Here is a 15,051-nt window from a genome sequence, read left to right as displayed (position 1 = left end):
TGTTGGCTGCTCCAGACGTGATCCAGCACGCCTTGATGCAGAAACACGTTTGCTTTCAGAAGGCTAAAATTGCTGCACGGGCAGCTGCAGTGTGAATCAAATCTGAGGTTTCTGTTCCTATGATTCCTATTAATTAGTCTGAGATAGCAGCTTTAAAACTTAATGGCAGTACTTCAGGATCAATACATACTGAGGTATTGATCACTGTAGTAACAGAGCAAGGATTAAAGACAGAGAGCACTGGCTTTGGAAGTCTGGTTGTTACCCAGGGAACAAAAAAAGGCAGAAGAGATTAAATTTCACAGCACAAGAGGATATCAACTGATCCAGATATGTCAGAGAAATGACTCAACAATGCCCTAGCAACAAGGCTTTAAGCTAAAAAAGAAAACCTGCCTGCTGCAAGCCCTCAGATGTACTGGCAGCTCAGATCTGAACAGCCTTTCCACATTTCACACCTCAGAACATGACATCTGGCTCAGAACCCCAGAGGAACACCTCCCAGCCATGTCCCCGTTTGTAGAGACAGCACAGAGAAGAGGTCCCACCTGCTAGGTTTGAACAGCAGCCTCGTGGAAAGAAACCACAGGCTTACAAGCCCAAGAGAAGTAGTAATAAAAAGGGTGATAAAGGCAATAAATAGTAACTGGCATGACAAATAGCTGCCATCCAGCCTCATAATCCACATTCTGCTTTATTCTGGCCCATTACCAATATGCCCAAACCTGGACAGATTTCTCCCAAACCCCTGTATACAACATTGACACACAGAGCTGGCCCCTTAATCAAGGAGCATCAGACATCCAAATCACAATCAGCATTTAATGACACTAAAGATCATACGTTTTCTCAGATAAAGCAAGCAGAAGCTGAATAAATTCCAAGTATTCAGGGTTTGCTTCACTTATCTATTGGTGTTCACTACGCATCTCACTTGAAAAAAGGTAGAAAAAGTCTTATTTCAACAGGCTCACTCACACCAAAATTAACTATGCCAGGGTACAACAGCAATTTTAAATATATTTCAACAGAAATCATATTTATTCAAATATAATGGAGGCGTATTTTTATTTTTGTTGTCATACAGTCAATATAACTTCCGTAAGATATGGAGGAGGGCAGAGAGAACAAGTTCCAACCCATTTTCCTCAACAAAAGGATTGGTTATCTTGAAAACCTGAAGTATTTCTGAAAGTATACATTCTGCTTTTTTCCATCCTAAAGAGACTGCTTTTTCTCACAATGGATACATGCACGAGTCTCAGAGAAGCAGTTTCCAAAATGCCTTTGACAGAACTGAAGGAAGGAGCAATAAATGCAGGTAGGAGTTGAGGTCTGAAATGACCCAGCTGACCCTTCTAACTTGCCGCAGACGGATGACAACTTTTCAAGCTTATTCAATTACAGCAGTGAACAAACACAACAACTGGGAGAAAAACCAGAGTTTCCAAACATCCATTTTTATTCCTGTATTTCCAATGTCAGGTTTTTGGTTTTTTTTTTTTTTTCTAATGAGAGCAGCACAACTAGTTTAGAAGGGGTCTGAACATAATACATCCTATAGTCCTTAAAATTCTACTGACATTCAGGTTAGTGACGTTGTCTTAAACAACCTGCAGGCTTTAAAAAACAAATTTATTTGAGCTGAACCATGCTGTCCCAAGAACACCACACCCTTTTTGAAGCTTATGCAGAAACAAACTTCAAAATCGCTTATCTTTGGGTTATCCTAAGCGTTCACAACAGGCTAGTCACCTACATGATGGAGCAATTAAAAATGGGTCCTTAGCTGAACTTTTGTAACTATGTGTGAACTTAGTTGCAGGAGCCTCCAGGGAAAAAAAAAGAACTTAGTTTCAGTCCTGGCACTGGATACACTCATTTTACTGTCAACTCTGTATCACAGCTCAACCTCTCAGGCATCATTCATGTTTTCTCTACCGCCCAGCATAGACGCAGTGCTCAAACATCAGGTTTGATTTCCCCAAGTAAAAATAAAGGAAAATGAAAGGCTTACTTACATTTTCTTATATAGTTTCTAATTCAGAACAATAAATCGTTGAAAAACAGTGCAGAGAGAAGTGGGAAAGAAAACAAAATTTATGTAGTGACTGCTTCTTTACGTTTAATATTCCTTTGATTGGCATAGGCTTACATATTCATTAAGTATACAAGAAACTTGGGCACTTTGCTCTCAATCCACGGTCTACTTCCACACAGATGAGCTATGTCAGACTTCCTTTTTTCTCCACCTTATGATCACCTTACCCAAACGAGCATTCACATAAATTGTTTAATACAAACAGAATATGCCACCAAGAAATGCCTTCCTCAGCTCGCCACGTGCACTCAGAGGCTCTGCTGACAGTTCACAACACCATTACCTGGAAGAGGCCTCACAGAGAGCAGCAGGCCACAGCCACCAGCTTGGGCACCACAAAAGCTGCTCAGCCTCACATCAACAAACAGGAGCACCATCGCTCTGACTGCGCACCTGCTAACATGGTACAGCAAGCAAGCACCCCACTGCCAGCACACAAACATCCCAGCAGCAGCAGAAGCAGCAAACAGTGTGTCAGGAGCAGTGCTGGGCAGCTATGTTGGCATGGCTCTGTACCCACCAGCACCAGCAAAAATCACATTGCAATAGCAGCAGAAGCACAACCATGAACCCTAGGGGCACCAAAAGGCAAGGCAACAATCCGACCACAGCAGCATCCACAAGACAGCATGGGTGGTGCCACGTGGACACGAGGTCCCAGCAGCAGCACTGGGGTACAGCAAAGGCACCACCAACGCTGCCCAGAGGAAAAAGGCACCAGCAGCGAGCTCAGTGACACAGCCTCTCGCATGGCTGTGAGCACGACGACTCCTTTCGTTAACAAGTCTGTGCTCAGTACTTAAAATCATTCTCAGTTTCTATGGATACTGCTTTGAACACGCTGTCCTCACAGATCCACAGATCTTAAAAGGTCATTATTTAATAACTGAATTAAAATACCAAGTTTCATTCACATTCTTTCTGTAGTAGCACCTTTGCAGCCTTATTTCATTTGAATTAAACACAGATCTAAACAGAGAGAATTACTACTTGTTTGATCATAAACTGACTAATATTAACCTTGCGATATTCTTCCTAAATTCAGTATTGCAGCATGCTACTTGTTATGAATAACTGAAGCAACACTATGGTGTTCACTGCATACAAACCTTCTAAGTACTTGTATTACTCTTTCAAATGGGATACGTGGATTTTTTTGAGAAACCCTATCTCACATTTAACTTGTTATTCATCATACTTCATAATGTGAAGATGTTATAATCACTGATAAAGGCTTAACAGTAATGTGGTTGAAGGGTAAATAGTAATGTGATTTATTTCAAACAGTGAAAAAATAAATAAAATTCATTTAAAGTTTCAGGTATATTCCTACAGGCACCCACACAGCCCAGGGTGTAAGAGCTACAACAGTTCTAATTTAATTCCAAATCACAGTTCAAAAATATGGTCTCCAAAATTTAGCAGATAAGCTACTTTCAGAGTCCTGGTTGTGTCACTTCACATACACACTTGATACTTTTGACTTTGCATGTCTATTTTAGACAGGGTAGGGGAAAGATTCCTTACCGCCGAGCAATGTAGTAGAAAACAGGATTGCCAGCTTTAGATGTCCCAGCCTGGTAGAAAATATTTAACGTTTTCAATGCTTTGAACTCTTCTTTTTCATGCACCTGATGCCTAAGAAGTAGAACATGACATCAACTTTTCACAACTGCCTTACAAAAAACAAACTAGCAAAACCCAAACCCTCTATTTGCATCTTTAAACAGAAGTATTAAGTTCATAAAATCTTGAACCTTCGTTAAATCACAAAAGCTACCAAGGTTTCTCATTTATTAAAATCTACTTACAACCACAGCAGGTGCGTGTGAAGCCAACTTTTTGAACACTCCTTCAGAATGAAAGCTGCAGGCTTAATAACTACATATGTTACTCAACATGCTGAAGACTAAAAGCCCATAATAATCTCATTACCTTGTCATAAATTCTTCAAATTTTGAACTGGTGAGATTTAAACTGGACCAATGTGTATCTGCCACAGGTTTGTGCTCAGGTGGACCCAGATAGGCAAGAAGAGTAGCCATTTTGTCAAAAGGTCGTCTTCCAACAGCTTTGTGGTCCCTAGAAACAGCAAATTTCTTAAAGATAGATCTTTCTTTACTCAGTAACTCTTGTAGTGTTTTGCCCAATATCCTCCCTTATCTTGAAGAAGCTATATTTTCTTTTTTAGAGTTTGAATTTATTATTTTTTTTCTAAGAGGAATAATGAGAAAAATGCATTACATGTTATTTCTACAAACCACATGACAGACACTGAGATATAACTATGTAAGTACACAGAAAGCTGGCAGTAAAGAAGCCAAACACTTCAGACCCTTTCCCACTAATGGGCTGTAAGTAAGGAAAGAAAAAACTAAAAAAAGAAGTTCCCAAAGGTGAGACTTGCATCAATGAAATCCTTCTCAATATTAACCACAAAAACATCTGATTCCAAATTCCAAATGTTCATTCCCAATTAGCAGTTCCTTTCATAGCATTCCTAAGCCTTACCTATTACTGGAAAGGTACTGGCCAATTTTCTCCTGATTGTTCCACAACAACCGGTGCAAAGCAAGAACATTGCCATCGCTGATGAAGGACAGGCTGTGATTGACGGTGTCACTCGCTGGGCAATCGGACGCAATATCAAGGAAAAACCTAGAGATCAAAACCAGTGATTGCCATAAACATGTTAGGGAAATCTGCCACGTAGGCACGAGTTAAAAGGCCATAAGAATGCATCTCTGCTTACAGTTTACACAATAAAGATCCTTTGCAGAAGTTCCCAAAGGACCTACCTTCGAGCTGCATCAAAATTGCTTTTTACAAAGTCGTTAAAAGGCCTCATATGTTCTTCTTTTGTAAACAGGACATGGTTGGCAATACTCTGAAGTATCTAAACAGCAATAAAGAACAGGTAAGGGCGCAGAAAGGCTTAATGTCAAAACCGCTACGATAGCCAGCATAACTTCACTACCAGAAATACCTATCTTAAGTTGCTGTGAAACCTCAAAACAAAAAAAAAAGCCACACAAGACAACTAAGTTGAAGTATCTTCTTTTACATTATTATAAATATTAGGATAAGACTTCACTCAGACAGGCATAAAGGCAATATATGCTTATTTAAAGAAAATCACCATTTCTCAACATTAAAAACACACGCAGGTCACAGAAGTACAGAACCATTAAACTACCAATCTTGAGATTCAAGACAGGGGAAAAAAAAAAGGTCACTTCTTTAGGACTTGTATGAACTTTATCAATATCAGCATATTCTCTGTACTCTGGAAATAATGTTGTTTTCAAATAAGGTTATGACGTGTAAAAGCAGCAAGCTGCAGTTCAAATATGATTCCGCCGCTCTAAAATAAGTTTAACTAAACGTTCCTCACATCACTCCACCAAAGAAGAGAATTATTTCAGGTAGAATATGAAATACGGTCAAATAAAGAGAGAAGCTGATTCACCTTTGACATCAGTTTCAGTCCCCTCTCAATTCTGGGCGGAGGCTTTTTATCTAAAATCCCTGCCTCGTACGGGGAGACGATGGCAGGGTTGATGAACCGCAGGAACATGGCGCTTCCAACCGCCCCAATGCTGTTCTGAGGAAATCGCTGACTAACAACCTACAAAGCATTATAAACAATGTATTTGCATTAAAGGGAAAGCAACTGCAGAAAAGTCTCGCATGGCAGTCCCACATTATGTATTCTTTCCACAGTAGCCAAGCTCAACAAGTCTGAGTAGGATTCTCTTGCCTTGATAGGTCTTGCATTGCACGACAATCAAGAAAGAGAAGGAAGGCAGAGAAAGGGAGAGATGGCTGTGCAGACACAGGCTAAGTTTACTTCAGCTTTCACACAAACTTCCTCGCTGGGGTCAATTTCTGAACACAAAATTCCAAGTTACTGACTACTTAAGCCAATGACAAGTAGACAAATGCCTTATGTTTGTATTCAAGCATGCAGTATTCCAAAGAAACACAGACAATTCTTTTCAGATTCTTAGGTCTTTTCACTTCTATTTTCAAGGTCCTCTCCATCAATAGGAAACAAAGTTTCAGGAATAACCTGAATTTGAGGGAAGGAGATATTTGTTGAAATACTCTCCATCTCCATCGTATCTCATCAGATTTGTCAAAGAAGGAAACACAGAATGGTCCAAAGCTGAGTGGGCAATGTCATAAAAAAATTCAATATTTATACACATTTTTGTAAAACTAACAGCTAATAATAATAAATCTGATTCTATGTTTCCACGTAACAAAATCAGCAGTTTCATACGCAAAGTTAAATTGTTTGCACAGAACACAAACACTCCCCAGTTTCCCATACTTCAAACAAAAACCAGAGCAATCTCAAATCATGCTTCTTAAAACAGTTAAAGCCATTAGCACATACATAACATATCAAGAATCACTATGGTTCAGTAGCAACTTCATTCATAGTTATCTTGCGAATCAGTTATTGATAATACGTTCTTGTAAAATATTAGTTTGCAGAGAGATTTTCTATTTCCACACTTTACTGTTCTGCCCAGCTACTGCAAAATGTAAGGGAGTATTTAATAAAAGCCCAAATAAAAGCCCAAATTTTCATTCTACTCAGTTTTATTCTTATATTACGTTTTGAAGTCACTGTTAAAGAAAAGGGTAAGCCTCAGCTCTCAATGACACCACTTCATCACAATTTCCAGTAAGTCAGTTGCAATGGGAAATCTGCTTGTCTTCTCTAAGTAAATACAAATGCTAAATTTTATTGCTTACTCACAAGGCAAACAAACAAAAATATCCGAAATAAGTCATGGGAGCTTTTTGTTCTCCAGCAATTCATCAGTTAACTGTTCTTCCGGCAGGATGCAAGCTGAAGTCGTTACCTACTAAAGCATTACAACAACTAAACAGACTCAGATTTTCCCCGAAACCAAAGAAAACACTTTCCTTCTCTATTTTTTTTTTTTAATTTGAAGATGGCAAAGGTAGAGGAATCAGAATATTACATACTAAGAAGTAATGTTAAAAATGTCTTTTTGTTTACTCAGATAGGCACACAGAGAATATTTTAAATATAACTTAATTCCAGTGTTAATTGAAATGAAAGCTATTTTGTGCCAGAATTAGTAGAATGATTTCACAGTGAGTTCAAACAGACTAAAGTGAAGATGTTTTGAACAAACAGCAAAAGATTTCTGTTGTGGGTTGAAAGAAATGGCTAGTAAAAAGGTCTCCAAACTTACTGATTTTTTGTTTTCCTTTTTTTCTTTTACGGTAGCTTTATTCAGTAGAGAGTGGCAAGTTGCCTACAGAACAGAGATGAGCACAAACAAGTCACAGCACCAACTACATACAGCAACAAAAAACCAATGTTGACTTGTACGTAAATTGCACAGTAAAATGTAACAAACATAACCAACAGAAAATGAAATATATAAACTAAAGACTGATGATGGAGGTTTTATTCCACTTTTTTTTAATTAAATCTTGTTTACAAAGCACTAAATATAAAACAAGCAAATGTTGCGTTTCAATCATTTCTACTATTTCTGGCTAGATTAAAAGTCAAACCACATTAAAGTGTTCATGATATACAATATAGGGCATTAAGTTGTATATTCAGCTTTCAGATGCAATTCACCATTCCCAAATAATTTTAATAGTACAAATAACAAAGCGTTATACCTTCGAAATGCGCATTAACTTTTAAAATAAATTTAGAGTTTAAAATCTTCCCAACGTTTCTCTGTGTGTCCTTCAATTTGGTTAATCTGTGATTCATCACGGTTATTATGACTTTGATAACACTAACAATAAACACATTTCTGTGAAAAATGGAGGAAAAAAAAAAAAAAAAAGCAGGTCTACATGACAGTCTAGATATTCGTTTCGATTACGTTAATTTCAAGGCAAATGGACCCACCACAAAGCATCACATTCTCCCGTATTTTACATCAGGATCTGAGCAAAGCTACAGCACATCAGCCTTCTACTGCTGCCCTCCAAAGAGGAACATCCTGCTCTTGGAGCTCAACCCTCCATCTTCCATAAAGACTGTCACAGTAAACTAGCATCACCAGATGGTTGGAGCTCTATCAATAGAAAAGCTTACAGTGTTTGGTGGTTTGAGATCAAGCACACACCAAGAGTCCAAACATCTTTAGAGTATCAGAGGAGAAAAGAACTGGAAGAGAATTCCTGTAGCTTAAAAATGTGACAGAGTAAAAGCAAATGAGTGAAACTAACCAACTGATAAGTTCAAAATTATTCAAGACCTTTTAATATTTAACCAATGGTGCATTTACCATTTCTGAGCTTGTGTAATTTCCAGAAGGAAACAGCTAATTTCAAAAATAGTCTTATCCATCTCTACTCATCATGTTGCTTCATTCAAAGGAACTAAAATTTCCGTCTCTCTTTATTAAGAAAAATCATGTTGTTTGTGTGCTTAATTCCATATGTTTCTATGTTTTTAGGAGATAGTCAGCACCATTTCTTTGTACAAGAGACTATAATCCAGTTCATTCTTGACCACATAACATTCCAGAACATACATCACCTGAAAACGAGCAAGTGTGAATGCAATGCAGTTACTGCAGAACCAGCAGTGAGCTGTGTGTGTCCAGGTGAAAATGCTTACTAGGAATTTGCTCTGGTAAAAGCAGCACCTGCCAGTGCAGTCTGCAATATCCAATGAATACAGCATCTCTGTTTCTATAATGTTGCCACACTAATTAAAATTAGCTACAGACCTCTCACAGAGTAAGAATACCTGATGAGTATCACTGCTAAGCTGTTTTTTTCACTTGTTTGTTTGATTGATTTGGAGAAGACCAGCAATCATCTGGTTTCAGAAACAAATTATTTCTATTGAAACAATGCAAATACAGCATTCACTTACAAAAAACAGGTAGTACCTACTGCACAGAATTTTTTCTGACCGTTCATAATTAGTTCAAGGTTTTTTCTCCTGTGTCTGCTTCCACTTTCCACAACTATCCCCCACATGCAACAAGGGCTGATAACTCCTTTGCATGCCTTCCTTCCAGACAAGGCTCAGAAAATCCGTTTTCCTTGTTGCACTTTACACCTGCTCCTCTAGAACACCTCAGGGCTCACAGCTCACAACCTGCTGCACACAGCTCTTCTGTGGCAGCATTCTCCTCCAGGACTGGAGACTATATTCCCTACAGGTCCCACAGGCAGCAAGAGCATTCCACAGGTTTCCTATGTTCAAGCACCGTTTATAACTGGAACCAGGAACACGCAAAGGAACAGTCCCAGTTTGGTAATTTTCTTTTGCAAAGTTGACACAACAGCACAAAGCAACCACAAGTCACAAACTCAATCTTTGTAATTCACATCATGAAGAGAACTCCACCAATTTATTTATCTTTGTCTCTTCCAGGTTCTCTTCCTCCTATTTGCTTCTTTATTTATCAATACTGTGCACGTGAAAACATCTGGTCACCCCTTTAAGCAAAGCACATCTGGCAGGCAACCCTACGGTAACTCCAGGAGAACACGCTGCCCGTATCAGTAGGAAGGTATTTTACTTTATCGACTAAAATGTTCTCCAGTTATCATTCTACATTTTAAATATAACAATTTCCCTCTGCCTAATCATCCTCAAAGTACAAAGCATCTGCAGCATTCCAGTTACTAGGTTAATGTTATTTACCAAATCATATGCAAGTGGACAGCCTTCCCAGTAAAAGTGAATGGCTTTGCTTACAGTTGTCCACAGCAGACTAGAGACTCCTGCTTTCAGATCTTAATCAAGAGACATGATACAGTGAGATCAGAATAAAGTTTGTATACTGTAATGTCTTGATTTCACCTGCAGAAGAGCTTATTGAAGGAACCACACATAACTACAACTCTACCAAACACAGCCAAAACATTTTAGACATTTATTCTCTTCCACTATAATCAGCTACTAGTCATGCTTTCTAGAATTCAGGACTTCAGCTAGTTTTGTCTCACTGGAGCCCATACAACTTTGTTGCTTTTTGTTGTTGTTGTTTTTAAAATTTATTTACTCACAAGTATTTTACGATCTTTTTAGCCTGCTCTTCTATCAAAGGTGTAAAATGTGAGGTTGTGTCCACCTGTAAATATTATTCCCAGAGCAGTGATCTAGATAAGATATTTAATAGACAGTTCTGGAAAAATTTACTGCAGGGGTGAAATACCCTTGAAGAATTTGCTACTATTTTTATGCAGAGAACTTAAGATTAATAACTGCACAAGTAGCTATTATACTTATGAAGCTGATCAAAGGTATGAAGTTAATAAATTAAATTTAAACAAGACCAATTAAATCAGAAATAAAAAGTGAACAAGTACAATGCTTTTATATTCAAAATGTAGTTTTGCATTCTGCTGCCAAGTAGCAGTGATTTTTTTTTGTTCCCTATTTCTGCCTTCCCTAGAAAGGGAGCTGTATGACAAACTGATGGAAGCGAATATAACCATTACCTCCATAGTTAGTTAATCTTTAATTTAATCTAATCTTAATCTCCCACTTGAGATGCTAAAACACTGAGATTATTAGGACTGAGTTCTTAGCTGTGACACAACTCCTTAAAAAAAGAAAATACTTTAGTCACCTCCTCACTGCCAGCTCAAGTCCTAAAGCAGCATCTCGTCTTCAAGCTCAGATCCCTGCTATTCACCAAACCTCTGACAGAAGTCTTTCAGTAATACCACTGCGCACCCGTTATCAGACCAAGCTGTCAGAATTGAAAAAACAAACCCCAAAGTTCAGGGGCAGGCACCCATTGCAGGCATACCTGGTACAAACAATGGCACACACTGCGAAGTTGTGGAGGGAATTCCGAAGAAGAATTAATGATTGCATGAAAAAATTTTTCTGTCATTTGCAAGAGACTCCGCTGGTTCTCTTCAAGGCTTTCTGTAGGCTCCAGCCTGAAACAGATCCATAAACGTAAGACTGAAAATCAAACAAATCACACTAGCTGTACTTGTACTTTGAGCAGTAACCTTCTTCCACAAGGTAAACAGAAATTTTTATAGGAACATTTGCAGTCTTTCACCACCAATATTTTACATTGCGCAAGTAGAAGGTCATTTAAAACTCAGTAATAGACAGCTAAGCTGGACTCCCTCTTCCATACAAAGACAAGCATTCATCACTTCCAGAGGTCTGCACTATCAGTTTGATGGTTTCTCTGAAAGCAGTTCCTGAATTAAGAGACAGATGTTTGAGAACTAAACTATTAAGAAGGCGGCCTACTGTTTGGTAAGCTTTTTAAGAGAAGAATGATGAAAGTTTTCTAAGAATTAAAGTCAAAACAACTGACAAGAGTTACTAAATCCAAGTCCTGAAGTGACATGAGAAATTAAAACAAAAAAACTGCACACAACACACATGCATTCCATCTTGCTTCTGTAACTAATTCAATGAACTAAACCAGATGCCTTCTGGTACTGCTGGAAAACGCCACATTATGCCTACACAGAAGTATGAAGTAGTATGAAATAGCAAGCAGATGAGGTTTGTAAGGGCTCTAAGCCCTCAGGGCTCAGAGGACATGCAGCAGAACTCATCTCACTGCACTGGACAGCTCTGTAAACTCTCCCTGGGTCTAAGAAATGTAGATATAATGAATGTACCTAGAGGAATGAGGAACAGAAAGCATGGAAGTGTGAGAAAAATATCTGCAACAATGAAAAGGGAATCACGATGACTGGGAGACAAGTACATAAATAAATACATTTGTTCCCCCCCTTGAATCTCAAACCTGGTAGGATCCACCTCAAAGCTGACATGCTGCCATTCAGAGGATGTGATCACTGTTCTTAATAAAGGTTCCAAAAGCTTCTGCAAATAAGTAGCACCATATACCTGTTGAAAAAAAAAAAACCAAAACAGCCTATGTGGGCAGGTTAAGATAGCAGTCCACAGGAACAGTACAAAACTGTGTGAATTATGACAACCTGAAAACACTTGATTTGTTTTGGCATTAGACAGACTCCTAAAACACAGTTGTGGTCAACTTCTGCAAGTATTTTAACTACTTGGAGAAAATCATAGCTCACTTCAATAACTATAATAAATAGATGAGAATCTTTCTTGAAGCACAGTGACTCAACACAGTACTCTGTACAGTACATCAAATTTTATACTGAAGTGAAAGCACAAACAAGAGCCTCGAATTCATCTCACCATCTTTAAATTGCCCATTAAGTAAAAGGTCATCATATTACTGAGGTGGACATAAGTTTTAAGAGACTTACAACTGAAGATTATGTAGGTCAGGACTTCAAAATAACTGAATTCTGTACAAGTATTTAGCTATTTTTACCAAGTCAGATCTTCTAAATATCTAGTAATGTGTGTCTTCAAGCCTACAAATCTTACATATGTTTTTATTAAACAATCAGTCAGATTTTTCCACAATACAGAGCACACAGACCAAGAAAAATGAAGCATTTTTTACTTTGGAAACTTTCAAAGGGACTAACTGCAGACTTAAGTCCAACCAGTTGAGCCAAACAGTCCTGGTAAAAGGTTAGTTCCTGAAGGATTGGTATTTTTTATCTACAAAATTACTTCTATCAACAAAAATTATTTCATCAAGCATTAAACACAAAACTCCCTAAATTTTCAAGAGATGCCAGTAAGATGTACAACTAATTTAAACTGAGCTTAAATCTCAACTTCGTAGTATTTCCATAAAATCCATTTTCTCAAATGCTTGACACTGTAGGTGGTTAGCTTTGTATTTTTGTATTACTAAACCGTTCCTGTTGTTGACGTGATTTGCAGCAGAAAGAAAGGTTAGACAACATACCTTAAAACAAAAAGTCATTATTTTACTAGCTAAGCTGTTTCCTCGGAAGAGTGTCTGCATGGAATCTGCAAGCTCAACCTCCTTTGAAAACATGTTCCAAAGTAGCTGGTAGAGCAAGTGCCGGGAATCAAAGAGTGTGACCAGAACACGAGCTAGCTCATCCTGAAAGAATCAAGGCAACATTCATCTGAGCACCCAGTTACAGCTTGTACGAATGCTTTAAATTTGCTATTTGCATAGAAATATCCAGTTAAGCACAGACAACCCTTTCTTTAATCTTCCCTATGCTACTGTGTAAAAATCTCTTCCACTGTAACTCCTCATGCAATTTCAGAAGGTCCAGATAGATAAGCTGTATAACAAGGACCAATTAATCTCGCTGAAATCTCCACAGAGGAGCAAGTAGAGTTTTGTTCTTCTGCATTACAGCACACAACCTGTAACAAGTAACATCAATGAAAACAAATACATAATAACTGCATACAAAACTACTTAGACATCAACTAAAATTCAAAATAAAACTCGTTTGTAATTAAGATCTCTTAAAACTGAATACATTTTTTCAGAATATACTCAGAAAAGCTAACTATTACAAAACAGAGGTCTGATCTCACTTTGGTGGGCCCTGTTACACTTCAAAAGTGTTTGCACTAATTATTTCAAGTCTTGCTATTTTCAAAAAATATAGGAAATAAAATACATGAATCAACTCACCCACTGAGAACAAGGCACCACATTTGCTAAAGCCATAGCAATAGGAAGCTCTCCCTGATCACCCATCATTGTAACCAACTCCACCAGCCTCTCAAACCGATCTGCCAGCACTGTTTCTGCTAACGTATCAAATTCTGTTCCCTGCTGTAGAATTTTGGTGAGGACTTCCATAAACGTAGCTCTTGTCTGGAGGTCTTTATGATAGCCCAAGCCTCATTTAAAAAAAAAAAAATAATAATAATAATAATCCAATAAAGTGACTAAAAATCATGTAAAAATAAATGGAATACATAACCACAGGGTTTTCTCCAATTACATTACCTATTGAATGCATAAGGCCACTGTCCACATTTGCATTGAGTAAGTTTGACATGGCAAGAACAGTGCAGTGCCGGAGCGAAGCCAGTCTTCGGGACATCCCACGTTTCCTGCCACCTGTTTGAGCACTTTCATCTTCAACTTCACTACAGTCATTCAGAAGGTTCATAAACAGTGTGAAATACCTAAAGGAAAAGAGAACGATTTGGATCATTGAAAGATTATATGAAGGCAACACCATGAAGATTTGCACACAAAAACAAATAAACCATAAGCCTTCAAAAAAGAATCCCATGCATGCCCCAAATAATCTTTTTTTGTAGTACTGTCTGAATTGTCTAAGAATATGTTGGAACAACAGGAAGGCAATGCCCAAGAAACACGTACACAAATTCCTCAGATCAAGAAACTGAATTTCACAGGTGCACCTTCACAACCAAATGCAATTTCAAACCCAGTTAATCCCTCTCCCATGAGTTAAAGATATATCTACGTTAAGGGGAAACAAAACCAAACCTAATAATTGTTTTCTAAACAAATATGTTTCCATTAACATAGGAGACAGATGGGTAAAATGGTGAATGTATGAGGTAACTTTGGACAATTAAATTTATTCAGCTAGAAGAAAAAAAACATTGTTTGTAGTAAAAAAAATTATATGGTGCATGTACTTGGAGCCACTGTATAATAAAAATAGTTAGAAGTCACTATTTACTTAAGAAATAACTGAGATTTGGCTTCCATCAACTCAACACCATCTCCTTCTTCAGGCTGTAATGGAAGCCCAGCGAGAAGAGAGACCACTGCTTCCATACTTGCTTGGTCCAAATCTCTGGGAAAGAAAAAAAAAAAAAAAAAAAAAAAGAGCTGTGAATCATTTCAGACTTCAGCAGGATTGGCCTCTGCTCCCACCTGAAGATTTCTCTTCATGCACCAAGTCTTCCACTTATGCACCTAATTGTAGCTGAAAAGTCTACCAGAATAAGGTCTGCATTCTGTCCAGCAGGAAAATGCAACCACATAATGCAGAACAGGTTCAAGCAACACATTATTAAAGGACAACAACTGAAAAGCAAGAATGTCACTAAAAACATTTAACACTAA

General features: G+C 37.9%; 1 protein-coding gene across 2 annotated transcripts in view; it reads right to left on the bottom strand.

The window, feature by feature from the left end:
• Positions 1-15,051, bottom strand: part of NF1 (neurofibromin 1) — a 76,142-nt gene that overhangs the window by 32,807 nt on the left and 28,284 nt on the right. Inside the window, exons 25-36 of one of the 2 annotated variants that reach the window (XM_042830339.1) lie at positions 14,663-14,779; positions 13,951-14,132; positions 13,630-13,841; positions 12,916-13,077; positions 11,863-11,966; positions 10,891-11,026; positions 7,339-7,401; positions 5,571-5,729; positions 4,900-4,997; positions 4,613-4,759; positions 4,037-4,183; positions 3,629-3,739 (exon numbers count right to left, since the gene is read on the bottom strand). In XM_042830339.1, the coding sequence (XP_042686273.1) occupies positions 3,629-3,739; positions 4,037-4,183; positions 4,613-4,759; positions 4,900-4,997; positions 5,571-5,729; positions 7,339-7,401; positions 10,891-11,026; positions 11,863-11,966; positions 12,916-13,077; positions 13,630-13,841; positions 13,951-14,132; positions 14,663-14,779 (1,638 nt within the window). The remainder of the gene's footprint in view (positions 1-3,628; positions 3,740-4,036; positions 4,184-4,612; positions 4,760-4,899; positions 4,998-5,570; positions 5,730-7,338; positions 7,402-10,890; positions 11,027-11,862; positions 11,967-12,915; positions 13,078-13,629; positions 13,842-13,950; positions 14,133-14,662; positions 14,780-15,051) is intronic. The other variant, XM_042830340.1, reaches the window with a different exon arrangement.

Source organism: Centrocercus urophasianus, unplaced genomic scaffold, assembly GCF_019232065.1.
Source record: "Centrocercus urophasianus isolate 14NV4802_14NV808 unplaced genomic scaffold, USGS_Curo_1.0 seq_33, whole genome shotgun sequence".
Lineage (NCBI taxonomy): Eukaryota > Metazoa > Chordata > Aves > Galliformes > Phasianidae > Centrocercus > Centrocercus urophasianus.
Note: the sequence above shows the minus strand (reverse complement) of the source record. Positions and strands in the feature narration are given on the sequence as shown.